Genomic DNA, 25,422 nt, shown 5'->3' with positions numbered 1-25,422 from the left:
GGTCCTGGATAGTGAACATCTTTTAAGACGAAATTAACTGACTTTAATACCTTTAAGTAGTTTGTTATTTACACTATTTGGTCGAAAAATATACAGACACCTATCAGTGGACATTAAAATGAGGTGTGAACACCCTCAGTGTTTATGGTTGCTTGAACTCTTCTAGTGACACTGTAAGGATGAGCCAGAAAGTAGCCCGATAGTGGGGGTTTTTATTTTACTTTATATTCACATTCAAAAGTCACCTTCTTCTCAAGCCGTAGCTGGCAGCGTCGGCTGCCTTTAATTTTTCCATCCCACGGTCTGGCAACAGCAAGTCAGCATGCATCTCGATCAAGTGCTTCCCTCATGCACTGACGAAGTAATGCTGCCTATACGACGCTGATCAGGCCACGCTCTGGAAATTTCAATGCCGCCCCCGCGGGTTTCTCGGCTTCTGACCAATCAGGGCGGAGGAAGCCACGTGGAAGTGTTGGATGTACCCGGCTGCCCGCCACCTTGCCTCGCTCTCTCGATCGCGCACCCTGTAGCAGTCAACATCTCTTGCCTTTCCTGGTGCTGCGGAACCGCGGACTTCGTCTTTCCAGACACCGCTTTTCCTTAACTATGTGAACTACGGTTCGCCCCTGACTACGCTCTGGCTCACTGTAGTCTCCCTAGGCCTGACTATGTGACCCTTTAGAAGGCAAAAGTGGCCAATAAATGACTTATTAGTTAAGATCTTCCTAATGGTTCTTTCACGCCCACTCCCTTTCAATCCGGCTGCCCTACAACACTTTCAGTGAGGTGTATAAATGTATGTAGAGTAGTGGCATCCCGTTCTCACTCAAGAACTGTATCCACAGAAAGCAGTGATTAGAGACGATGGGCTCTGGAGGGGAACTGGCGTAAAAACTCATTTCAAAGGTTTTCAGTTGGGTTGAGGTCGGGACTCTGGGCAGCCCAATCCATTTCAGGAATGTCGACAGACCATCGCCTCATTGATACTGCTTTGACCGGTTGCATTGTTATTCTGATACAAACAACTATTTTTCTCGCTGTTTTCCGCGGCTGTACGTAGCACGCCGTGCTGTACATGTGTTCCAATTCTTCCGCATTTACTGTTTACTTAAGCCCAATAAGGAGACCACACAGGAACCCCGAAAAATACCCTGTGCCATAACACCACATCTTCAGTACACATCGGCCATTGTACCCTATTCATTTTAACTCAATCTGACGTCTGATTCTGTCCGCTGATTTATTGCGATTTTTTGCAATCGTCGTTGGCAGTGCACGACGGTCCCTGTCCGTCAGTATACGAGGTCTGACTGGTCTTGATGCAACTTTAGTCCTTCCTTCGCGATTCCACGTCAGAATCACATCTGCAGCACTGCTCTTAGGCAGCTTTAGAAGGGATGAAATGTGTCTCATTGGTCTGTTACTCAGGTGACACCCAATGACTTGTCTACGTTCGAAGACAGCTCTCCCGACCCACTCGTTCTGCTTTTAGTACGTCTGCACTGGTAACGCAATACCTCCACTTGGAGTTTATACTAGCAGTTTCGCCTCTCGTGAAATCTGTGGGTCGAATCCACATTACTCAAGGGTACCCCGACATATACCGAAGGCTGGATACTTTGCAAGTCCCTGGCTGGCTCCACTATTATTTCACACTTCCTTTTAACACAGAAAAGTGCATGGGGAGATTGATTATCGGTCGTCATTCATACGATATCTAATTTTCTAATTTCCCGTCGTGTTCCTCGTAATCGGCCCTGTGTGAATTTTAATTACGCTTCAATCTGTGTGGTACATGCCTACACCACCGTTCATCAGATGGTACCTCTGCAATCAGTCCCTTTGTCCGGCGATATCATTTGCTTCTTAATTACTGATATGAATCAAGTCTTTTGTTACAACAGTGCTAAATACACTACTGGCCATTAAAATTGCTACACCAAGAAGAAATGCAGTTGATAAAAGGGTATTAATTGGGCAAATATATTAAATTAGAATTGGCATGTGATTACATTTTCACGCAATTTGGGTGCATAGATCCTGAGAAGTCAGTACACAGAACAACCATCTCTGGCCGTAATAACGGCCTTGATGCGCCTTGGCTTTGAGTCAAACAGAGCTTGGATGGCGTGTACAGGTACAGCAGCCCATGCAGCTTCAACGCGATGCCACAGTTCATCAAGAGTAGTGACTGGCGTATTGTGACGAGCCAGTTGCTCGGCCACTATTGACCATACGATTTCAATTGCTGAGAGATCTGGAGAATGTGCTGGCCAGGGCAGCAGCCGAACATTTTCTGTATCCAGAAAGCTCCGTACAGGACTTGCAACATGCGATCATGCATTATACTGCTGAAATGTAGGGTTTCGCTGGGATCGAATGAAGTGTAGAGCCGCCGGTTGTAACACATCTGGAATATAACGTCCACTGTTCAAAGTGCCGTCAATGCGAACAAGAGGTGACCGAGACGGGTAACCAATGGCACCTCGTACCATCACGCCAGGTGATACGCCAATATGGCGATGACGAATACACGCTTCCAATGTGCGTTCCCCACGATGTCGCCAAACACGGATGCGGCTATCAAGATGCTGTATAGCGAACCTGGATTCATCCGAAAAAATGACAGTTTTCCCATTCGTACACCCGGGTTCGTCGTTGAGTACACCATTGCAGGCGCTCCTGTCTGTGATGCAGCGTCAAGGGTATTCGCAGCCATGGTCTCCGAGCTGATAGTCCCTGCTGCTGCAAACGTCGTCGACTGTTCGTGCAGATGGTTGTTGTCTTGCCAACGTCCCCATCTGTTGACTCATGGATCGAGACGTGGCTGCACGATCCGTTACAGCCAAACGATAAGATGCCTGTGATACGAGGCCGTTGGGATCCAGCACGGCGTTTCGTATTACCCTCCATATTCTGCCAACAGTTATTGGATCTCGACCAACGCGAGAATCCATCAAAGTCGGAAACGTGATGGTACGCATTTCTCCTCCTTTCACGAGGCATCACAACAACGTTTCACCAGGCAACGCCGGCCAATTGCTGTTAGTGTATGAGAAAACGGTTGGAACCTTTCCTCATTTCAGCGCGTTGTAGGTGTCGCCACCGGCGCCAACCTTGTGTGAATACTCTGAAAAGATAATCATTTGCATATGACAGCATCTTCTTCCTGTCGGTTAAATTTCGCGTCTGTAGCACGTCATCTTCGTGGCGTAGCAATTTTAATGGCCAGTAGGATGATTTGTCGTAATGGAATACCGACAGAGTGCGTGTTTATAATAACCTGAAGAAAAATCTTTACTCACTGTCTATTAGATGTCGCAATCTTTAACCCACGAACATTGAAAGAAGACAACACAGTTTTTTGCTATAGGTGTTACTGCATTCACCGTATGTCGTTCTCGGCAGAAGAAAAATGTATTTTCAGAAAAGGTATTGGGAATGGTAGGTTTTCATTCTCCATAGTTTACGGTTATATCTGATCTTCATAAGCCACTGTATGGCAGAGGAAACTTTTTGTCTCACTACTCCCTATCGTCACCCGCAAACCCCCCGCTACAAATGCCTTGTTTCTTGTTCTACCAATTGCGAATCATGGGTAGAATGACTGTCGGTACGCATACACGTGAATTATTGTTTCCCTGATTTCATTATGGCTATCATTTCGTGAGAGGCATGTCGGAAGAAGTTATATATTACCTGTCGCTGCCTGAAACGAACGTCTTCTTTATTTAAGACACCAGTCTTCCATTGATGCACAACGCTTGTCTTTTAGGGATTACCAATGAAGTTTATTTCCATGACTATCTTGAGCTTACAAAACTATCCCGTGACGATTCACACCGGTCTTCTGTCAGTCCTCTCGTGATCCTCTGTACCTCATAAGGGTACCGAACATACGATCGTTACCGAAGTAACGGACAAGTGTTTTAAGAGCCCGTTCTTTCGGGGATAAATTACATTTCTTTAGGTTTTTCGGCGGACTACTCCAAAGTAAATTAAAACAGTATTTAGTCGCATTTCAACATAATAGAAAATATAAAAGGAAATGGAGTGATAAAAATGCTGCGAAGAGTGTTCACCTTAACTCTCATTTAGTTACAACTTATCGTGACCTGTCTCCATTTACTTCTTACGCGGTCTCATTAGCATTTAAATGAACAAACTCTCACTGCGGGGACTATTTCCATTAACTCGACTGGCTCCGCCGTTGTTACTAACTGCTGTTACAAATGCTAGTTTTATTCGTACACTAATCATCTGGAGTTCTTTTTCTCTGTTTGTGATATGTGTGTGACAGCAGTTAGGAATGGCGGTGCTTTATTGAGAGGTGTGAAACACTACTGAGGTCACGTCTTTACTAATAACTTAAATAACTCACCTGCCACATCAAAACCAAGAGCTTGTCTCAGTAACACAACTTACGATGGTAGATGAAGAGGTAAGCCCAGAAGAGGAATTCTGGAGGGCAGCATCAAATGAGTCAGCTTACTTCTTCTCCTCCTCCTTCTTCTTTTTTTTGGCCATGTGAGGACCACCTTAATTCGCGTTCGTTTCCTTTCTTGTCATTCGTCTTGTCTAATATTCTTTCATCCTTATACTTTACATATTTCTTCTCTCTTCTCTTGATGATGATTTGGTTCTGGGTCTATATCTCTCCTTGAAATCTGTGAAAGCCGAAATTTGTGATTAAAAATTCACCCTGTTGTTTATCTCCAACTCCAGTATTCCTGTTTCTGCAGATCCCTTTGTAACACCAGGATCCAGCGTACTTTTGGTTCTATTGTTCATAAGAAATTTTATTGTTTTCTGTGTTAAACTTCGCTGGTCCATTCGAAGGATGTGTCCGCAGAACCAACTCCTTCTTTTCCTGATGATTCCCGACATTATCTCCATGTTGATTTACAGATCTTCGTTCACTCGTCTTCTAAAGTGACCACCATTTCTTCTTCGAGGACGCAATATCCTTTTGGGAATATTTCGTTCCACCAGTTCTAGTTTCTTAAGTACTCCTGTTCTTACTACGTTAAGAACTTATGCTGTGTATAAGGCTTCAGGGCGAACCACTTTATGCTAATACCTCATTCTGCATTGACTGAAATATTCTTCTTACGGTGGATGTTCATAGTTAATTTCTAAGCTAAATTCATATCGTTTGTTCGTGCTCCCATTGCTTTCTTTTCTGCGAGCCGAGTTTCTATCCATTATCGCTGGTATTGATATCTATCCAACTTCCAGTCTTTTCCGTCATTGTGTTAAGTAAATTAAATTAACTAAACCAGCATGAAAAACCAGCGCTGTTGAAGTAAAGAGGGTCTGTGAACAGAGCAAAGTAGGGATTACATTTCTGGAAAATACTGACGCCAATAAAGTGCGTTACTCCTTTAGTAATATTTTGAGGTGGACATCACTGGATGTCCTCAGTGCAGCTTTGGTACAGTCTGACACCCGAGCAGAGACTACGTAACCTGAAGAGGATCTTTCGGGTTGCATGGAGATCAGATTTGATGGATGAACAGAGAACTGCGGAGATGGTGAAGGACTTTCCTAATACGCTCATATACTCAAGACGTGTGCTAAGACGTTTGTTAAAAGCTACCATTCCATTAAAGTAATATGCAAACACAATTCTTTGAAAATTCTAGAAGGGATGATGGCAGTAATAGACATCCCAAATGGGACTCTGTTGTACTGATAAGGATTTCAATTCATGGCAAAAGCCAAAACAAGATTTGAATCTTCAATATGTATGCTTAAGTTCGAGAGAAATAAAAATATTTGCCTTCTGAAATCAGGATAAAATTGTGTGGAATGGCTGAGGAACATTTTTGTTTTGTTTAAGGCTCGATAATCTACAACTGAACTCACTATTTCCAGCCCCTGAGATACGACAACAATGGGGGAGGAAAAGGGTGATTTTGACAGCTTAATAACTTCCTCTTTCAACTTATCACGTATAGCAGCCTTAATCTGCTTAATCTGAGGTGGCGGCAATGGATATGCTGGGCGCTTTACAATTATATTGTCTGTAAGCTTTTGTATTCTTCTCCTCCCAGTTTATCAAACTGTCAGCCAAGACATCCCTAAAATGTCTGCAGGCTGGATATGTCGACAACGAAATTCAGGAGATAAATTACTAAAGTTGCAATTGTCTGCTTTAGCAGCATTCATCGTGACCACTCTCGTTTGGTTTCTCGTCCATTTTCACGACGAGTGCTTACAGAAGTCTATGTGTGCACTCTACCAAAGCCAAAAGAAAACTTGCCTGTCCTCAAATCCATAATGAGGCCCACATGTCGGATAAAATCAGCACCCAAAACAGCGAGAACAGACAAATTCCAAGCCATCTAGGTTTTAACCACCGAGGTAATGTTGGCTCTGCACATTAATGGAAACACCCTCATGCCAGCTGAATCTCCAAAGAATTTGCTTCCGTACAAATTTCTATCCCACCAGCGAGAGCACGTTGTAGCAGATACCAGTCCTTATTGGGAGGGCAGAGATTACTTCCACGACTCAAACAAGTGCACATGGGCTCTTCATTGATGCTCCCACACGATTGGGATCCTTCAACAGGACGTCATCAAGATCCGTCTCCAGAATAGGAATCAAGGCCATACATCATATACCTCTTCTCACAGTCAGGACCGGTTTCTTTGCTGGGGGCAGTCTCTCGTGAAGGTGACCCTTAACCTGCCGCCCATAACAGCTCATATCTGATAATCATTACCTGACATCCCATTCACATATGGCTACCGACTCCTTAACTCGCTCTCTACACATGGACCGTCGGTGTGGTGCATTGCCTGCGCCGCCAAAACCTATCTTTACAGTTGTTGGAAGCTCCTACGTTACTCAATAAAAGCGACTCTAAACTGATTGCTACGGCACATTCCTTTCATATTATTACTCGTACAAAAAATCTCATGCTCCTTAAAATCTAAGCTCATATATCTAAAAGTGTCTTTCACTCCTTTTGCATACCTCTCCAGTGGCTAACTGTGTCACAGAACACGAATGTAACCCTTTTCCATCAGTTGATGGCAAATCTGCGTGTACAAGATATCCCTACATACTGATCACCTAAATTCCAAAAAGAAGAACTTATTCTGTAGCGCCTCCTTCAAAGATAGTTCCTAATGCTTAACAGAAACAAAAGTCGGTAAAACCGCTTGTCAATCAGACCAACCACTTCACCATGATCCTGTAAATCCAAGAGAAATCAAAGTGACCGTTCAAGCTCCTTACAACACGTGAGAGACAGTGCTCCCCACGGATATCCTGGTGGAGGGTTACACAATGTGGTAAAAAATCCAGAAAAATCCCCCACATAATTCCTGGTTACTACACACACTACGCAGTGGTTACATAGATAAAGCTGCCTCCTCTGCCACGGATTCAGTGGAACATCTGATTAATCTCTGCATTCTACCGAGAGTTCGTCAGATTGTTGCTGAACCTGTTTCCGACTCATATGTGTCGTTCTGATCTTGCGAATCTCTAACTCTGTTAGCTTAGTTCGCCACGCGGGCCTGATTGTACCAATTTTTGAGCATGAAGTCTGAACAACTAAAAAATTTCATCTTAAAGATCAAAATAAAGAGGTGGACCTCAATTCACATCTACAATTCAGTAACACAACTAATAACAACCTATATGTATGACCACTAAAGAAATAAAATGCAGGACACCAACACATCTACAGAAATTTACAAAATTTAACTCTTACATTACCGGGCTCCAAATGCCACGAATAAAAGAAAAATCCGTAGAGCTCAGGTCTCTGCTTCCATTTACGTTTCCTTTAAAACAGGCACGTAACACACGTTTGTGTACGTACGTTAGCTAACTACCAACAGTTGTTAGTGTAGAATGCAGTAACGTCACTTATGTTTCATGAAAAAAGAAAGAAAACCTCCGTCTTTTACAAGTTAAATTTATTCTTTGGTACCAGACATGTTTCGCTTATTTATGTAAGGCATCTTCAGTGGTGTATTATACACATACAGGGTCATTATTTATACCGTGTACAAGTTCTAGGGACTGATCGGTGAGAGGATAAGGAACGAAAGAGGTCTCATGAACTTATATCGGCAAAAGCTTGGTTTCCATGGTAGACACCATTTATTCAATCATACTTTGTTATGGAGTAAGCGGTCTAATACGCGCTGTACCATGCAGCCACAGTTACAGTATGTGCTGAAAATGGTTTCCATGTGCCGAAACGCATGCGTGTACGCGCCGTAGCATGTTCTGCCGCACACGCTCACATCGGCCACTCTGGATCCGAACAGTGTCAAAGGCTGCTCCATTGTCTCGACATATGGAATGGGCTCTGAATACACGCTACTTTTGAGATTTTCCCCTCACCAGAAATCGCACAGGTCGAGATCCGGTGAACGAACAGACCATGCAAACGGACCCCCTCGTACGATCCATCGACCAGGGCGAACACGATTGAGACGTATCTAGACGTTAACGGCAATGTGGGCTGGAGCACCATTATGTAGCAGTCACATAAACCTTTGAATCATCAGTGGCACTTCTTTCAGCAGGGAATTATGATGTTTGGTTTGTGGGGCGCTCAACTGCGCGGTCATCAGTGCCCATATGAAGTCCCAATTTTTTCACAGTCCAGTGCAGCCACTGTCACGAATTATGACGATGAAATGATGAGGGCAACACAAACACCCAGTCCCCGGGCAGAGAAAATCCCCAACCCGGCAGGGAATCGAACCCGGGACCCAGTGAATCAGCAGAGGAGGCAAAGTCCCCCGCAAGGACGCCGATAGTTCCGCCCTGTTAGGAGACGTGGAAGGAAGCCTGGTCCCAAAATCCGGTCGCCAATTATCCCGTCGTACACATTCCAGCTGATGATCCGCTGTCACCATACCATGGGGGTTCTGCATGCTATCCCAAAGATGACTGTTATGAAAGCTGAAGATAACACTCGACGTAGAGGTGGTCTCATCTGCGAATTGGATGGATGACACAAATCCCGGAATCGCGGCAGCCTGGTGAAGAAACCAGTGACAAAACTGCTCCCGATACGGAAAGTCTGTCCCTGGTAAGCCCCTACGCGCTGTAATTGAGAAGGGTAGTAAAAATTGTCGTGGAGCATGTTCCACGCTGTTGTCAGGCTATACCGGGGGGCCAACAGCCTGGTACTGACACGGCGGTCGCCTTCCTGAGTGTTGATCACATTTTCCTGCTAGTCTGGTGTCTGAACATTTTCGGTGTGTCCTTAACGACTTTATGCTTCCTGAAACGACCCTCTCTCAGGTAAACGGCGAAACAATGATGTAAACAGTGAACGCTGTGGTCGTTGTCGGCAGGGATAGACCTCCTGATAACAACCGTGCTGCCCGCCGCCCGTTGCTGTTTGCCTTTCCGTAAGTAAACACCATGTCGGCAAGCTCTTGATTCGAATATCACGAAGGCTGTATCACGTCAAATACAAGGTCAGTCAGCAAAAGAAGTGAATCGGACACGTTACCAATTACTATGGCAGGAGACGGCGCTAGGACATGACATATGAGGACCGGTATCACCTTCAAGGAGGAAACCATGCCTACTGTAAGTGTGGCTGCCTGGTACAGCGCATATGAGACCGCAGTCTCTGTAACAAAGTATGGTTGAATAAATGGTGTCTATCATGGAAACCATGCATTTATGGACATAAGTACATTGGAATTTTTTTGTTCCGTATCCTCACATCGATCAGTCACTAGAGTTTGTACTCAGTGGGAAACATCACCCTGTACAGTTATATAATTATACATGTTTCGATGTGTGATTCGTAGTAATTCTTTGGTATATTGTTTGAATCTGACTATCTCTCATTACAATTGTATGTTTGCACTTCTTTTGCTTACATCCATTTGTGGTTCTATTTATGCTAAACGCATATGTATAGGTTTCTTCCAGTATATATATATATATATATATATATATATATATATATATATATATATGTATCTTGCACATAACCTACGCTGTAGAGAATTGTACATGTGTGCATTGTTCTTGATCACTTGCTTTAGAGCTGATTGAGGAATCATGAGAACTGACTGAGGGATCCTGGGACAATGGAGAGGGTGTTGGAGTGAGGAAGGAGGAAGTTGGGATGGTGGGGCACTGTGTGTATATGGTGTACACTTTTTTAATTTTTTAATTATATTTTTGTAGTAGACTTCTAGTTTGAAAATTGACATTCTGTTGTTGCTCTTTGGGTTACTGAAGGTATTTTAATTTTTATATATGGTCTTATGTATGAAATATTCTTTCTGTAGAATAAGAATCTCCTTTCTTTCGTTGTTACGGGTTACGATTTGTATGTTTTTTTCATCCCAATGTGATGCTGGTTTCTTTTTAGTAAATGATCAGCATATGTGGGGTGTATAGATTCATTCTTTAGTGGTTGTATATGTTCTTTGTACTTCATGTTAAAATTCTTGGAGTCGTCCCAATATGCTTAGCGTTGCAGCTACAATATACAAATATATTTAAAAATAAAAATAAATAAATATATAAAAATTCACAAACACACACACACCGTCACCCCATTCACCCAACCTTCCTCCGTCCCTACCGTAACAACCCTCTACACTGTACTGTGATCTCTTTCAGTTATGGGTTACAGAGCAGAGCAGCTCTAGAGCATGTGACCAAGAGCAATGCGAGTATATGCAATTACTTACACTATATATTGTGCGCTAGGAAATATTTACTGGCTGAAACCTATACCATGTGCGTTTAACAGGTATAGAACAACAAATGGCAGCATGAAATAGACACAAAAATGAACGTAAGTAAGGAACATATAATAAATGTAAGCGTACAATGTGTGCCGCTAAAAATCAGGAACGAGTCCCAATACAATCAACAGAGTTACAAGGTGAAGAGCCCATTATCCCCCACCCTTGAAGAAGGTTCCCGTTTTCAGCTGAAGGATGTGCTTTTGCTGGTATAGGGACTGGGAAGTTTAGCCCTACAGAAATTGGTAGAACATTCCAACATATTCGAGAGTATTGTATCACGTTACAGAACATTCGTGAGTGTTCTAGAGCATACTAGAACGCTCCAGAATGTCCCTAAATGTTCCACAATGATCCGGGATGTTCTGGAATGTTCGTTAATAGTCTGGAAAATTCAGTGAGATTTCAGAATGGTCGAGCGTACTTCGATTCCATGAGGAATCGTTGTGCACAGCGACCATAGATTGAAAGAAAGGGGAGACATAAAGCAGTCAGTCGCAATTCCATTAGCTTTTTTTTCTTGTAAATCTAGATTTCGACTATAAATAGTCATCTTAAGTGCATTTTCGTTACAATTCAACACACTCGCGGCAGTTCACGTCACCATATGTTCTTACAGGACACACTGTCATTCTCCCTATACACCTGGGAAAACATACGTTGACGTGAACTGCCACGCCACAAGTCTGTTGAATTGTAACAAAAATGCACCAAAGATGTCTATTTATAGCCGAAATCTAAATCTGCAGGCATAATAAAAGTAATGGGACTGCGACTGTCAGCTGTGTACGTCTCCTTTCTTAGAATGTTCGATAACATCCTGCAACAGCCAAGATCATTGTGGAACATTCCAGAACTATCTCGAATGTTGTGGAATGTTCTGGAAGATATTGTGGATCATTCGAAGCCTTTATCGTGTGCTCTGGAATCCGCCACTGGTGGGGATACCCATTGGTAACGGTATATGAAGCAAGACTAGTCGTGGGTTCGAACGTCAGTTTCTTATCAGTGACGAAGGGAGGAACAGATAAAGTAGTGCAGTGAGTGAATAAAGAAAAAAATGTGAAGCGTTAGAAGTAGAAGTAATACAACTGCTGAATACAAGTCGAAAATTAGGTTTTAAAAGCTTGTATAGTGTACTTAGTGTATTTGTTAACAAAACGTTGATATGATTTATTATATAGACAAAGAAGTCCAATACATTCTCACAACAAACCATTCCTCAGTGACAATCAAAAGGAAATGTGCAACGTTATCATGGGCCGGATCGACAACAACACTGACGGAATTATTTACTGCAGGCCGGTGTGTCCGAGCGGCTCTAGGCGCTTCAGTCTGGAACCGCGCGTCCGCTACGGTTGCAGGTTCAAATCCTGCCTCGGGCATGGATGTGTGTGATGTCTTTTGGTTAGTTAGGTTTAAGTAGTTCTAAGTTGTAGGGGACTGATGACCTCAGATGTTAAGTCCCATAGTGCTCACAGCCAATTATTCACGTTGACGTACCAGGGAACACCGGTAAAACGTTTCTAGTAAATCTATTCCTGACGGAAATACGTGCTGAACAAAACATCGCACTTGTACTGGTATCGTCCAGCATTGCAGCCACCCTTGTGGAAAGTGGACAAACTACCGATTCCGCCCTATAACTACCGTTGAATACAGCCGAAGTACAATTCTCGGTACGTAAACTCTCAAGATCATTCGGACGGGGTGAACTTCTAAAGGAAGCTGGAATTATCTTCTGGGACGAATGCACAATGGCACATAAGAAATCACTCGAAGCCTTGAACAGAAAATTACAAGACTTGCGCGGAAACGCTGAAGTGATGGCAGAAACTCTATTCATATTCGAAGGAGATTTTCGACAAACACATCCAGTTACCTCCAGGCCGACACCAGCAGACGATATCAATGCGTGCTTTAGAAAACCAGATCTCTCGTCACACATGCAAATACTACGACTAACAAAAAATATGAATCTTGAACTATCGAAAGACGAAACAACAGCACATTTTGTTCAAAAAACTTTTACAAAAAGGCGAAGGCACAAACCCTATTGACTAGATGATCGGCCTCATTAAATTGAACAGTGATTTCTGCAACATAGCTACTGCTGAAAACGAACTCATCGACTAAATTGATCCAAACATTGCTCACAGTTATATCAATCCGGAGTGGCAACAAAAAATAATGTTGTGGATGATATCAGCTATAACATTCAAATGAAAATTCCCGGTGAAGAGAGTGTTTAGAAATCGATCAACACGATGTTAAACGTTGAAGAAATTGTGAACTTCGCTATAGAATTTCTAAGCCCTTTGCAAGTACCAGGAATGCCACTACACTGCTTTCAACTTAAAACTGGATCTCCAATCGTACTACTAAGAAACCTCAACTCACCAAAACTATGTAATGGAAGAAGAGTGATCGTCAAACAGCTAGCCAATAACATCATCGAAGCCGATCTTATGACTGTAAAAGTACAAAGGACCCATACAATTTATCCCCAGAATTCCACTGAACTCTACTGAACTGCCACTCCAATTTCAAAGACTGTAATTTCCAATCAAATTAGCCCACAGTTTTACAGTTAACAAAGCGCAAGGTCCAACTTTAAAATATTGCAGCACCAACCTCAAAGACTTCTGCTTTTTTCACAATCACTATACATAGCTTGCTCTCGAGTAAGAAATTCGAAACTTTTGTATATATACATCCCGGTTCAAATGGCTCTGAGCACTATGGGACTTAACATCTGTGGTCAGCAGTCCCCTAGAACTTAGAACTACTTAAACCTAACTAACCTAAGGACATCACACACATCCATGCCCGAGACAGGATTCGAACCTGCGACCGTAGTAGTCGCGCGGTTCCGGACTGAGTGCCTGAACCGCTAGACCACCGCGGCCGTCCTATATACATCCCGGATTACAAAATGAATACGTTGCTTATAAAAAAGTATTGTAAGGAGTGTGAATATGTTTTCAATAATATTCGAACTACCACACACTATCATATCAAGTCCCTGAGCGAAGCTGGGTACCCCAGCTAGTTGCAAACAGAAATAGCGTCATCTAAACAAACTGCCAAAGAATCACTACGAGTCTTGTAGCAATATACGTATATAAAAAATAATTTTTTGCGTTTTATAGACAACTGCAGATGCCTGACATGAATACGCGAAATGTGAGTGGTATTCAAAAACAAATTTCATTTGGAAAAGATGGAAGTTTTCTCATTTTTATGATAAAACCTATTTGAAGCATCTGAGGAAAATGGCTGCAGCTATTAATAACACAATGCAATTTTTGTTACTCTAAGCACTCAGACCGTTATGAATGTAAAGCTCCACAACGATCGTTCAAAACTGCAACCCCAAACTGTAATCACGAGAGCTCTGAGAAAATACTGTTTAGTCTAAATGGGGCCTTACGAAACATGCAATAGCCAAAATATTAGCAGCATAGACGGCCACCCATTGCCATAGATGCACTTGCTGAAAGCCGCAGGAACTGCCGTTCAGTCGTAAACGTCAAGTAACATTGAGGATATGACTATTAGTCAATTATGAACAGAAAAACATTGTACAGATTAAACAAAGAGAAATACATTTGTGTTTGACAATAGCACTTGCGCAAGGATGCATCATTGGCCAGATCAGAATACGGCTTTTAACAAACTGTATTGGACGACTGTAACCTAATTCTCCAGGTTCCTAGCGAACCAATAGTACAACAGCTCATTTGATATAATATTGATCTCCATTTCATACAAGCTGAACTGAGCAGTTACCGAAGCGAGATAATATGACGGCGGCGAATCCAGTTGGCTAGTCCAATTTCTTGCTAGGTTAAGACACGTGGTACTAAATTCAACGCACCATGGGTACGATGGTAGACGAGGTTTTCTTTCTGATGCCTCGAGAGGGTAGACAACGGTTGGAAACCGCGTCACCTAAAGCGACCCTCGGACCGTCCCGCTAGTTGAGGCCAGCATATACAGGGTGGTCCATTGATAGTGACCGGGCCAAATATCACACGAAATAAGCATCAAACGAAAAAATTACAAAGAACGAAACTCATCTAGCTTGAAGGGGGAAACAGATGGCGCTATGGTTGGCCCGCTAGATGGCGCTGCCATAGGCCAAACGGATATCAACTGCATTTTTTTACATAGGAACTCCCATTTCTTATTACGTATTCGTGTAGTAGGTAAAGAAATATGAATGTTTTATTTGGACCACTGTTTTTCGCTTTGTGATCGGTGGCGCTGTAATAGTCACAAAAGTGTATGTAGGTGGCATCACGTAACATTCCGCCAGTGCGTACGGTATTTGCTTCGTGATACATTACCCGAGTTAAAATGGACCGTTTACGAATTGCGGAAAAACAGGAAGTGTTCAACCATATGTGAAACGTCAACCACGACCTGCAACAAATTATGATGCCCAACTAGGTGTTTTAGCTGCTATCGCGGCTAATCCGCACATCAGCAGCTGACAAATTCCGCGAGAATCGGGAATCTACAAAACGTCGGTGTTGAGAATGCTTCATCAACATCGTTTGTACCCGTACCATATTTCTATGCACCAGGAATATCATGGCGACGACTTTGAACGTCATGTACTGTTCTGCCACTGGGCACAAGAGAAATTACGGGACGATGACAGATTTTTTGCACGCGTTCTATTTAGCGACGAAGCCTCATTCACCAACAGCGGTAACGTAAACCGGCATAATATGCACTATTGGGCAACGAAAAATCCATGATGGCTGCGACAAGGGGAACATCAGCGACCTTGGCGGCTTAATGTATGGTGCGGCATTATGAGAGGAAGGATAATTGGCCCTCATTTTATCGATGACAATCTAAATAGTGCAATGTATGCCAATTTCCTACGTAATGTTATACCGATGTTACTACTAGACAGTAAGGCGATGTACTTTCAACATGATGGGTGCTCGGCACATAGTTCGCGTGCAGTTGAAGAGGTATTGAATAGCACATTTCATGACAGGTGGATTGGTCGTCGAAGCACCATACCATGGCCCGCACGTTCACCAGATCTGACGTCCCCGGATTTCTTTCTCTGGGGAAAGTTGAAGGATATTTGCTATCGTGATCCATCGACAACGCCTGACAACACGCGTCAGCGCATTGTCGATGCTTGTGCGAACATTACGGAAGGCGAACTACTCCATGTTTAGAATAATGTCGTTACACGTATTGCCACATGCATTGAGACTGACGGACATAATTTTCAGCATTTATGGCATTAATGTGGTATTTACAGGTAATCACGCTGTAACAGCATGCGTTCTCAGAAATGATAAGTTCACAAAACAACATGTATCACATTGGAACAACCAAATTAAAACGTCCAAACGTACCTAAGTTCTTTGGGCGGCCGCGGTGGTCTAGCGGTTCTGGCGCTGCAGTCCGGAACCGCGGGACTGCTACGGTCGCAGGTTCGAATCCTGCCTCGGGCATGGGTGTGTGTGATGTCCTTAGGTTAGTTAGGTTTAAGTAGTTCTAAGTTCAAGGGGACTTATGAACTAAGATGTTGAGTCCCATAGTGCTCAGAGCCTAAGTTCTTTATTTTCATTTAAAAAACCTACCTATTACCAACTTTTTGTCTAAAATTGTGAGCCATATGTTTGTGACTATTACAGCGCAATCTATCACAAAGCGAAATAGGGATCCAACTAAAACGTTCATATTTCTTTACGTACTACACGAATACGTAATAAAAATGAGGGTTCCTATTTCAAAAAAATGCAGTTGATATCCGTTTGACGTATGACAGCTCCATCTAGCGGGCCAACCATAGCGCCATCTGATTTCCCTCTTCAAGCTAGACGAGTATCGTTGTTTGTAGTTTTTTCGTTTGACGCTTCTTGCCTGAGATATTTGGCCCGGTCGCGATCAATCGACCACCCTGTATACTTGTTTCTCCGGCGGCACGCGCCGGAGTATTTCTTCTGGTGTTCAAACGATGCGATGACTTGATGAAATTGGACCATTCGGAATTCAGTACTGGATACTTTCTGGATTTTTTTTTTAAATCTCAAATCGTATCTTTCTCTACTGACAATAATTAGTATGTGCTTGAAGCAACCCCGTCACCTTCTGCTACATACAAACTAGAAATTCTTTGTCAGACTTTGACCAATGTTTGTACAGATATTAGGAGTTTTCTGTTTCAGTATCATTAACTCATTCTCAAAATTCTAACTGTACACAGAGAGGAGACTAATTCAGCATGTACTAAGATCATGCAGAGGGAGTGAATATATCAAGAAACGGTTTTCAGTAAGTTTTATGACTGCCGAAATTATAACATCGATTGTTGAAAACGGATTTATGTACTTTCCTTTGTGGCACCGGAATGAGCCTTTGAAGATGATTTCAAGTACATGTGTTTAACTTGTTCAAATAGTGACAAGATACCGGTGCCTAAAACTACCGCCCGTCCGTCAGGAGACGATGTCCCACAAAACGTCTGCTCTGCTGCACCAAATGTAAGCAAACCCGTAACTCATATACACGAGGGCTGTTCAGCAAAGAATTATCATACTTTTTTTGACAAAATGTACGTACTCCTCCCCATAATTTCGATGGCACTTCTCAAAATATTCTCCTTTGGACGCGATACGCTTGTCCCGGTGTTCCTGCCATTCTGCAAAGACATACTGGAAATCATATTTTCAATGGTTCTTCAGAATCACCGACGCAGGTTTCACTACAGCTTCTGATGCTGGGAAAATGCCTCCCACGAAGGTTTTTCTTCAGTTTAGGGAATACAAAAAAATCACACGGGGCTTAATCCTGACTGTAGAGAGGATGACGAATCCACTTCACATAGATTTCTGCAGGATAATGAGTATTAATATCTGCAATATGCGACTGGATATCATTATGGTGCACCATCCACCTGTTTCACGGATAGTGGCCTTTTCCGCCTGATATGGACTTGCAAAGTTTTCAGGACATCCCTGTAACATTGTCCAGGTACTTTCGTGTCTATTAGTACAACATGCTGATAAACTGTGTAAAGAATATCAGATTACCATATCTTTCCTAAAAAAAACAACCAGTTTTACTTTTTTGGTAATTGAGGACGAAGGAGATTTCCACAGTGTTGTCTGCTCCCAGGATCAAAATGATGTTGTTACGTTTCATCAGCTGTGATTATCTTTGAAAGGAACTCCAGACATTTCTCCAATATCAACTGCATGCGGATCTAAACGCCGATGTCATTTTGTTCGGGTATCACCAGCCTTGTAATCCACCACGCACAAGCACGTGTCACCGCGGCGTGTCACACGTGGATGGCATGCAATGAAATATTTCAGAAAGTAATTCTAGAAATTTTCCCAGCGTGAAGAGTATTCCATGAAGTTTCAAGGATTGCAAACGGATGACGTCGACTTCTTGCCATAACATTTAGACTGACAAACATTCAGACATCTTAAAGTGAATGTTTTGCAATGAAAAATTTCTAGTTCAGCGACAGCAATGTATCTCCACAATACATTCCATGGTTTACTCTGCTACGGAAATCGTGGCCTCGACGAGACCCTTCTAGTGTTCAGTTACTATGGGATCGGTGGAAATACGTTTGGCAGAAAGTCTTATTAACCGTGATGGCGGTGTTCAACTGGACAACATATGTCACGAGTGATTTCTTTAATAACTTATGAAATAAAACATTTTATTTCTAATGACACGTACAGCAACAGCTAATTTTATTAATCTGGCATCTACATTTTATCTGTGCGAGCCGGATTCCGACAGAGAACGCGAATATAGTATCACCATTGCGCATACGCCAGTGCTTCATATATGGAGCAATATTCGAAGAGGGCGCGAAGCGTGACAGACGTTGCTCATGTAGAGACTGCGCTTGCCCACGACAAGTTTTGGTATAAAGTTAGCGACGTAAACTAGCAATGTCCATTGAAAAAGACTCACCTAAAGATGGATGAATGGCTGTCAGCCGAAGTATCATGGCAAGAAGTCAAATATCGCGGCAAGAAGTCGATGTCATCCGGCTGCAATCTCGTAACTTCACGGAAAATTTCAGAAAATGTTCATAAGGTTATTCGTAGATTCTCTCTCACAATAACGGCAGCGGTGTTGAATTTTTTTCTTCCGTAATTGCAGTATATAGAGCCGCCGGTCAATCTTCCCTTGAAATTGTCTCCCTTATTTCAACAATTTACATAGTTTTGAGGCGTGCTTTAGGGAAGGACAGAGTCTCCATAGGCATCCTACGTCATTACATAGGTCTCAGCTGATGATCTTTTGAGACGAAAGCAGAATTTCAGAGCCTCAAATCGTTCATCGCGTGTCACATACATTGTTACGTTAGGCGATGCTGAACATTTCTCTGCTTTCTCGCCTCTCACGGGCGGAAACCACAAGTGCCAACAATGAGATACGTACATCGTGTATAAATTACGACAGTAAAAGAATTATGATCATTCTTTATTGTACAGCCCTCGTACTTGGGTGGAGAAAATATAGTTAACACGTAACCTATTACACCATCAATGCCTCATGTCGTTACTTAACTGTTTGTTATCAGATTCATATTACGAGGCTTTGACGTATTAATTTTTATCAGTTTCTGTAGCAGTTACAGATACCTTGTCGCAAAGTGCTCTAAAGAATGCAAAATAATAACGGTAGAAATGGGTCTTGCAAACCATTCTCGGATAATGTAAAACACATAAATTACGACAGTAAAAGAATTATGATCATTCTTTATTGTACAGCCCTCGTACTTGGGTGGAGAAAATATAGTTAACACGTAACCTATTACACCATCAATGCTTCATGTCGTTACTTAACTGTTTGTTATCAGATTCATATTACGAGGCTTTGACGTATTAATTTTTATCAGTTTCTGTAGCAGTTACAGATACCTTGTCGCAAAGTGCTCTAAAGAATGCAAAATAATAACGGTAGAAATGGGTCTTGCAACCCATTCTCGGATAATGTAAAACATATAATTGTGAACCATAGTGAAAAGTATGTTTTCTTATGTGATAACTACAGTGTTCGACCATGAAACTTTAAATTATTTTATAAGGTACAATTTATTTGAATAAGAAGAGGTAGCTGTTGTGTAGTTCAGTGGGAATAAAACCTGTTAAACTGCTGTTTTTAATTTACCATTTGACGATAAATGCTTTTCCACGATACAGATATTCCCGAGGCGACAATCCAGCTAGGCACGTCGCTGAACCCAGACAACATCAGGGAAGGCGCCGACGTGTACTTCGACTGCATCATCATCGCCGTGCCACCCGTCTTTCGTGTCGAGTGGCGCCATAACGTGAGTCACATCGCCAGACTTACTTGGAAGCTGGCCACACATAAGTGTGGTGGAGTTCTTCATGTGTTGTCAATCATTTGTGCTCTACAGCTCTTATGCAGTACATTCCCTCTGTGCGTACGTGCACACGCCTGTGTGTGTGTGTGTGTCTCTGTCTGTGTGTGTGTGTGTGTGTGTGTGTGTGTGTGTGTGTGTGTGTGTGTATTCTAGCACCAATCTGATACTATAAGCTGCCGAGTCGTTTTTATGTTATTGACTGTTCATTCGCTTCACCTGTTGCATGACTCGCTATGCGACTTTTTGTAGACAGTATTTACGGACAATATTCTCCCAGGGTATTACCACAGCAAAAGCTTCCAAAACCGTGTGCCAATGTCACAAGTTTCTTCTCAATTCGTTACTGTCATTCTTCAATATGGCTGACTCAGTGAACATATTACGATAAAAAATTAATTATGAAATTAGACATAAGTGCAGCTCTAGAAAATGTCCCTACGCCGATATCATAATCACCCAGACTACTATTGGCATTTTCACGTAAAGAAAATATACTATTTCTTTTCCCTACTAGCGCCAACGAAGCCAATCTCCTACTCTTTCACTCCATGGGCCACTTTAGCAGGCGCCGAAAACTCCCCCTAATCGTTAGGTCACATGATATACCCGCACCACCTGTGACCTCGGGTCCAGAAGAAATAGGCAGAGGTAAAATTCAACACATAGTAAGGGTATCTATCTCAGTACCTATACAGTTCGCTGTTAGTTGGCCGCATATTTCCCTTCGCGTGTGACTCAGGTCGAGTCTATAGGTTTATGTCATTTTCATCTACATCCTATTCTCTCGTCCCCACGCGACTCGAAAAATCAGTACTGCTTACGAAGTAAACGTTCAATAAATATTTCAAACAAAAAAGTTAAATTCTTTGAAGTATCGAATACATATGATTCAAAATTTAGTTGCAATTTTGTAACCTTAACGTATGCGTCGAGGAAGATAGAGATACAGTTAAGAGATGGACGTTAGAACATGTGCCGAAAATTGAAATGGGTGAGCCCATTCAGGTTTATATAAATTCAATCACATTACTATAAAATGTTACAGTGACCGCGGTATGCATTTACTTCTACATCTACATATTTACTCTGAAGTTCATGATGAAGCGCGTGGAAGAGGGTTTATGAAACCACCTTAAAACTATTTCTCTACCACCGCACTTTCGAACAGCGCGAAAGAAAAAGTTAAAAAACTTAAATCTTACAGTGGGGACTGTTATTTGTCTTATTTTATTGTGATAATCTTTCCTCGCTGTGTAGGTAGCCGCCAACAAAATATTTTCGCAGTCTGAGGACAAGTTGGCGATTGAAATTTCATGAGAAGATCCAGCCGCAACGAAAAACGCCTTTGTCTTAATGATGTTACTGTTCGTTTCTCTTATTACACCTAAAATTCAAAACGTAAAACGTAATTGGTACATACCCACGAGAAGCACCCACAATTTTCCCCTGTAAATGACTCTAATTGTGCAAGCAATGGGTTTCTATAGCAAATTGTGGCAAATAATCGAACCTTGCCATTACATTCAAGTAATATTGATTTTAGTGTGATTTGATTAATTAGAACTGTAGGGTCATAAAACATTTCAGCATACAGCTTTAAGGTACCACGAAAGTGAAGAATCCATGTATTTCGGGTTTTCCTGTGGCCTAAGGTGACTTGTGGTCATATCTCGAGGTATGTGTATAAAGGGCAATCAAATGAAAAAAACCAGCAAACTGATTTATTATTTCGAAAGTAATCGCTGTAAATGTCTCCCATTTTGAGAGAAGACGGTCAATACCGTCTTGGACAAAACGTTTGTGGCTGGGCTCGGAAGCACGATTGTACCCAGGTCTTCACCTCTTCGCCCGCTTCAACTCGAGGGTTACGAATGTCTCTCCAGGGCTCCAAAAATATGGAAATCGCTTGGGGACAGTTCAAGACTTTATGAAGGTTGTGCGAGGACTTCCCAGCGATACTTCTACAGAGTAGTTAAACAACGTTGGCAACATGAGGCTGGGCATTTTGTTCGGAACCTGTTTCGAGTACGCTGGAAAAGTTTGGCTGATAAGCACATACAATCCTCAATATGGTCCCGATGACTCCCCACGCGATTATCATAATTTTGGAGCTCTGAAGAGAGGCAAAAAAGGTTCAAATGGCTCTGAGCACTATGGGACTTAACATCTGGGTCATCAGTCCCCTAGAACTTAGAACTACTTAAACCTAACTAACCTAAGGACATCACACACATCCATGCCCGAGGGAGGATTCGAACCTGCGACCGTAACAGTCTCGTGGCTCCGGACTAAAGCATCTAGAACCGTTCGGTCACCGCGGCCGGCGAAAAGAGACATTCGTGTCCATCGTTTACATTCCGAAGGATATGTGCACGTCTGGGTACAATCATGGTTCCGTAGGCAACTGTAAGCATTTTTCCATGAAGGTGTTGACCGTCTTGTGTCACAATGACATAAGTGTACAAACAGTTGTGGCTATTATATTTTCAATAATAAAGAGATTGCTTACATTTTCCATATGTCTCGTTTTCATTTGTCTACCCCTTAAACGTAGAGAATAGGCTTCGCAGCCATTTTTGCAACATTACGTTTCATGTGCGTTGTAGTTGTTGTTGTGGTCTTCCGTCAAGAGACTGGTTTGATGCAGCTCTCCATGCTGCCGTATCCTGTGCAAGCACCTTCATCTCCGAGTAACTAATACAACCTACATCCTTCTGAATCTGCTTAGTGCACTCATCTCTTGGTCTTCCTCTATGATTTTTACCCTCCACGCTTCCCTCCAGTACTAAATTGGTGATCCCTTGATGCCTCAGAACGTGTCATACCAACCGACGCCGTCTTCTAGACAACTTGTGCAACAAAGTCCTCTTCTCCCCAATTCTATCCAGTACCTCCTCATTAGTTACATGATCGACCCATCTAATCTTCACCATTCTTTTGTAGCATCGCATTTAGAAAACTTCTATTCTCTACCAGTATAAACTATTTATCGTCCGTATCTAACTTCCACACAAATACTTTCAGAAAAAGACTTCCTGACACTGAAATCTAGTTCAATTCCGTCTCCAGCCATCCTGATTTAGGTTTTCCGTGATTTCCCTAAATCGTTTCAGGCAAATGCCGGGATGGTTCCTTTGAAAGGGCATGGCCTATTTCCTTCCCCATCCTTCCCTAATCTGAGCTTGCGCTCCGTCTCTAATGACCTCGTTGTCGACGGGACGTTAAAACACACTAACCTAACCTAACTTAAATCTATACCCGATGTTAACAAATTTCTCTTCTTCAGATACGCTTTCCTTGCCATTGCAAGCCTACATTTTATATCCTCTCTATTTGGACCACCATCCGTTATTCTACTCCCAAAATAGCAAAACTCATTTACTACTTCAAGTGTCTCATATCCTAATCTAATTCCCTCAGCATCCCCTGATTTAATTCGACTACATTCCGTTACCCTCGTTTTGCTTTTATTGAAGTTTTCTTATATACTCCTTTCAAGACACTGTCCATTCCGTTCAAATGCTCTTCTAGGTCCTTTGCTGTCTCTGACAGAATAACCATGTCAACGGCAAACCTCAAAGTTTTTATTTCTTCTCCATCTATTTTAATTCCTACTGTAAATTTTTCTTTTGTTTCCTTTATTACTAGCTCAATATACAGATTGAATAACATCGGAGATAGGCTACAACCCTGTCTTACTCCCTTCTCAACCACTTCTTCCCTTTCATGGCCCTCGACTCTTATAACTGCCATCTGGTTTCTGTACAAATTGTAAATAGCCTTTCGCCCCCTATATTTTACCCCTGCCACCTTCATAATTTGAAAGAGAGTATTGCAGTCTTGGTCGTACCAACCTCCAAATCTTGGAACACGGTAACTCATCGGTCACCGCCACTCTACTTCTTCTTGTTTCAGGGGAGCATACGACTATGACTTCATTTTTATGAATGATAATGCGCTCCTGCTTCGAACAGCGCCGGTTGAGGAGTTCTTGGAGCAGTAGACTGTTCGCCGAATGGAGTGACCTGCCCGAATCTTGGCTTAAATCCCATGGAACCCGAGTGAGATGCATTCAGGAGACGTACTGGAGTATGGCCACATGCACCAAAGGCCATCCAGCAGTTGTCAGTCATGCTGGTGGAGGAATGGAATGTCATACCAGCAGAACTCCTCACCAGCGTAGTGGCCAACAATGGAGCACGTTGCAGAATGCTTGTTGCAGACCATGGTGATCACACACCCTGTTAAGAACCATGTCCCGCATATTGTACTGTTCAGGGGACTGTCACAAATTGCGCTGATCTCACTGTAATTATTGTCTTTTAATAAAATTTTCATTTCCATTCGTTCCATGGCCATTTCTTTTAGTTACCTTCTGTACTATACTTCAGCAGTTATTCTGAATTTGGTGCTTACGTATGTTGCAAAAATGGTTTAAGAGCCTATGTTACACATAAATAAATCGGGATGTATGTTCAGGAGAGGTATAAGGCATAGAAAACACTGAAACACATTGATTCTACACCATTGTGGAAGTCGATCACGGAATCTTTGTTTCGCGGGGTATGGACATTACTCGTACCCTTTGAGCTATCGAGGCACTATTCACGATCCACTTTCGGAGATTAATTTTCGCCGGTAATTCTGTCTACTGTGTCACACGCCGGCAAGTTTAAAAACAGCGCGCAATCCATTGCGGTGTGGAAGATTCATTCAGGCACCTTGATTCCCCGTCTCTAACAGTGGAACCTAATCGTTCCCAAGTTAACCTACCTACATTTGTCTGGTCGTTCGACTGAAGAAACTACGAATTTCCTCTTAATGTGTCTGATATCTCGGCAAAACCATTCGAAAAAATGTACGAGTAATTGACAAGGAACATCAGCTCTCTGCACGATACTTGCCATCCCCAACACACTCAGTGACTCGGCCCGTTGTGCGATGTGATTCTGCTAGATACTGGAATACAAGGACCGCCACACGTTCAGTTTACAGTTTTGCAGGGGGAAGCGACCGCCAACGATTACTACACCACCGCGTGGCACTGTCAGACCGAAGCTCAGAGACGAGAACAGTATCACTCTATTACTGCCATTTACTTATGAACTGAAAGGGTGTGTGAGCTGATGTAAGGACATCAGATAAATAGACTGCCTTTAATATCATGTACCAAAATAACTACTCAATACGTCCAGCTACAGGAAATGTACAGTACTTCACTGCCACCTGCAACACACAGCATGCACGCTTTCTCGTACTGCAGGC

General features: G+C 42.5%; 1 protein-coding gene across 1 annotated transcript in view; it reads left to right on the top strand.

Annotated features, from left to right (window-relative positions):
- Positions 1 to 25,422, top strand: part of LOC126188388 (hemicentin-2-like) — a 761,121-nt gene that overhangs the window by 512,318 nt on the left and 223,381 nt on the right. The window contains exon 8 of the mRNA XM_049929988.1: positions 19,970 to 20,100. Within this exon, the coding sequence (XP_049785945.1) occupies positions 19,970 to 20,100 (131 nt within the window). The remainder of the gene's footprint in view (positions 1 to 19,969; positions 20,101 to 25,422) is intronic.

The sequence above is a fragment of the Schistocerca cancellata genome, chromosome 5, assembly GCF_023864275.1.
Source record: "Schistocerca cancellata isolate TAMUIC-IGC-003103 chromosome 5, iqSchCanc2.1, whole genome shotgun sequence".
Lineage (NCBI taxonomy): Eukaryota > Metazoa > Arthropoda > Insecta > Orthoptera > Acrididae > Schistocerca > Schistocerca cancellata.
This window is presented reverse-complemented; position numbering and strand designations above follow the sequence as displayed.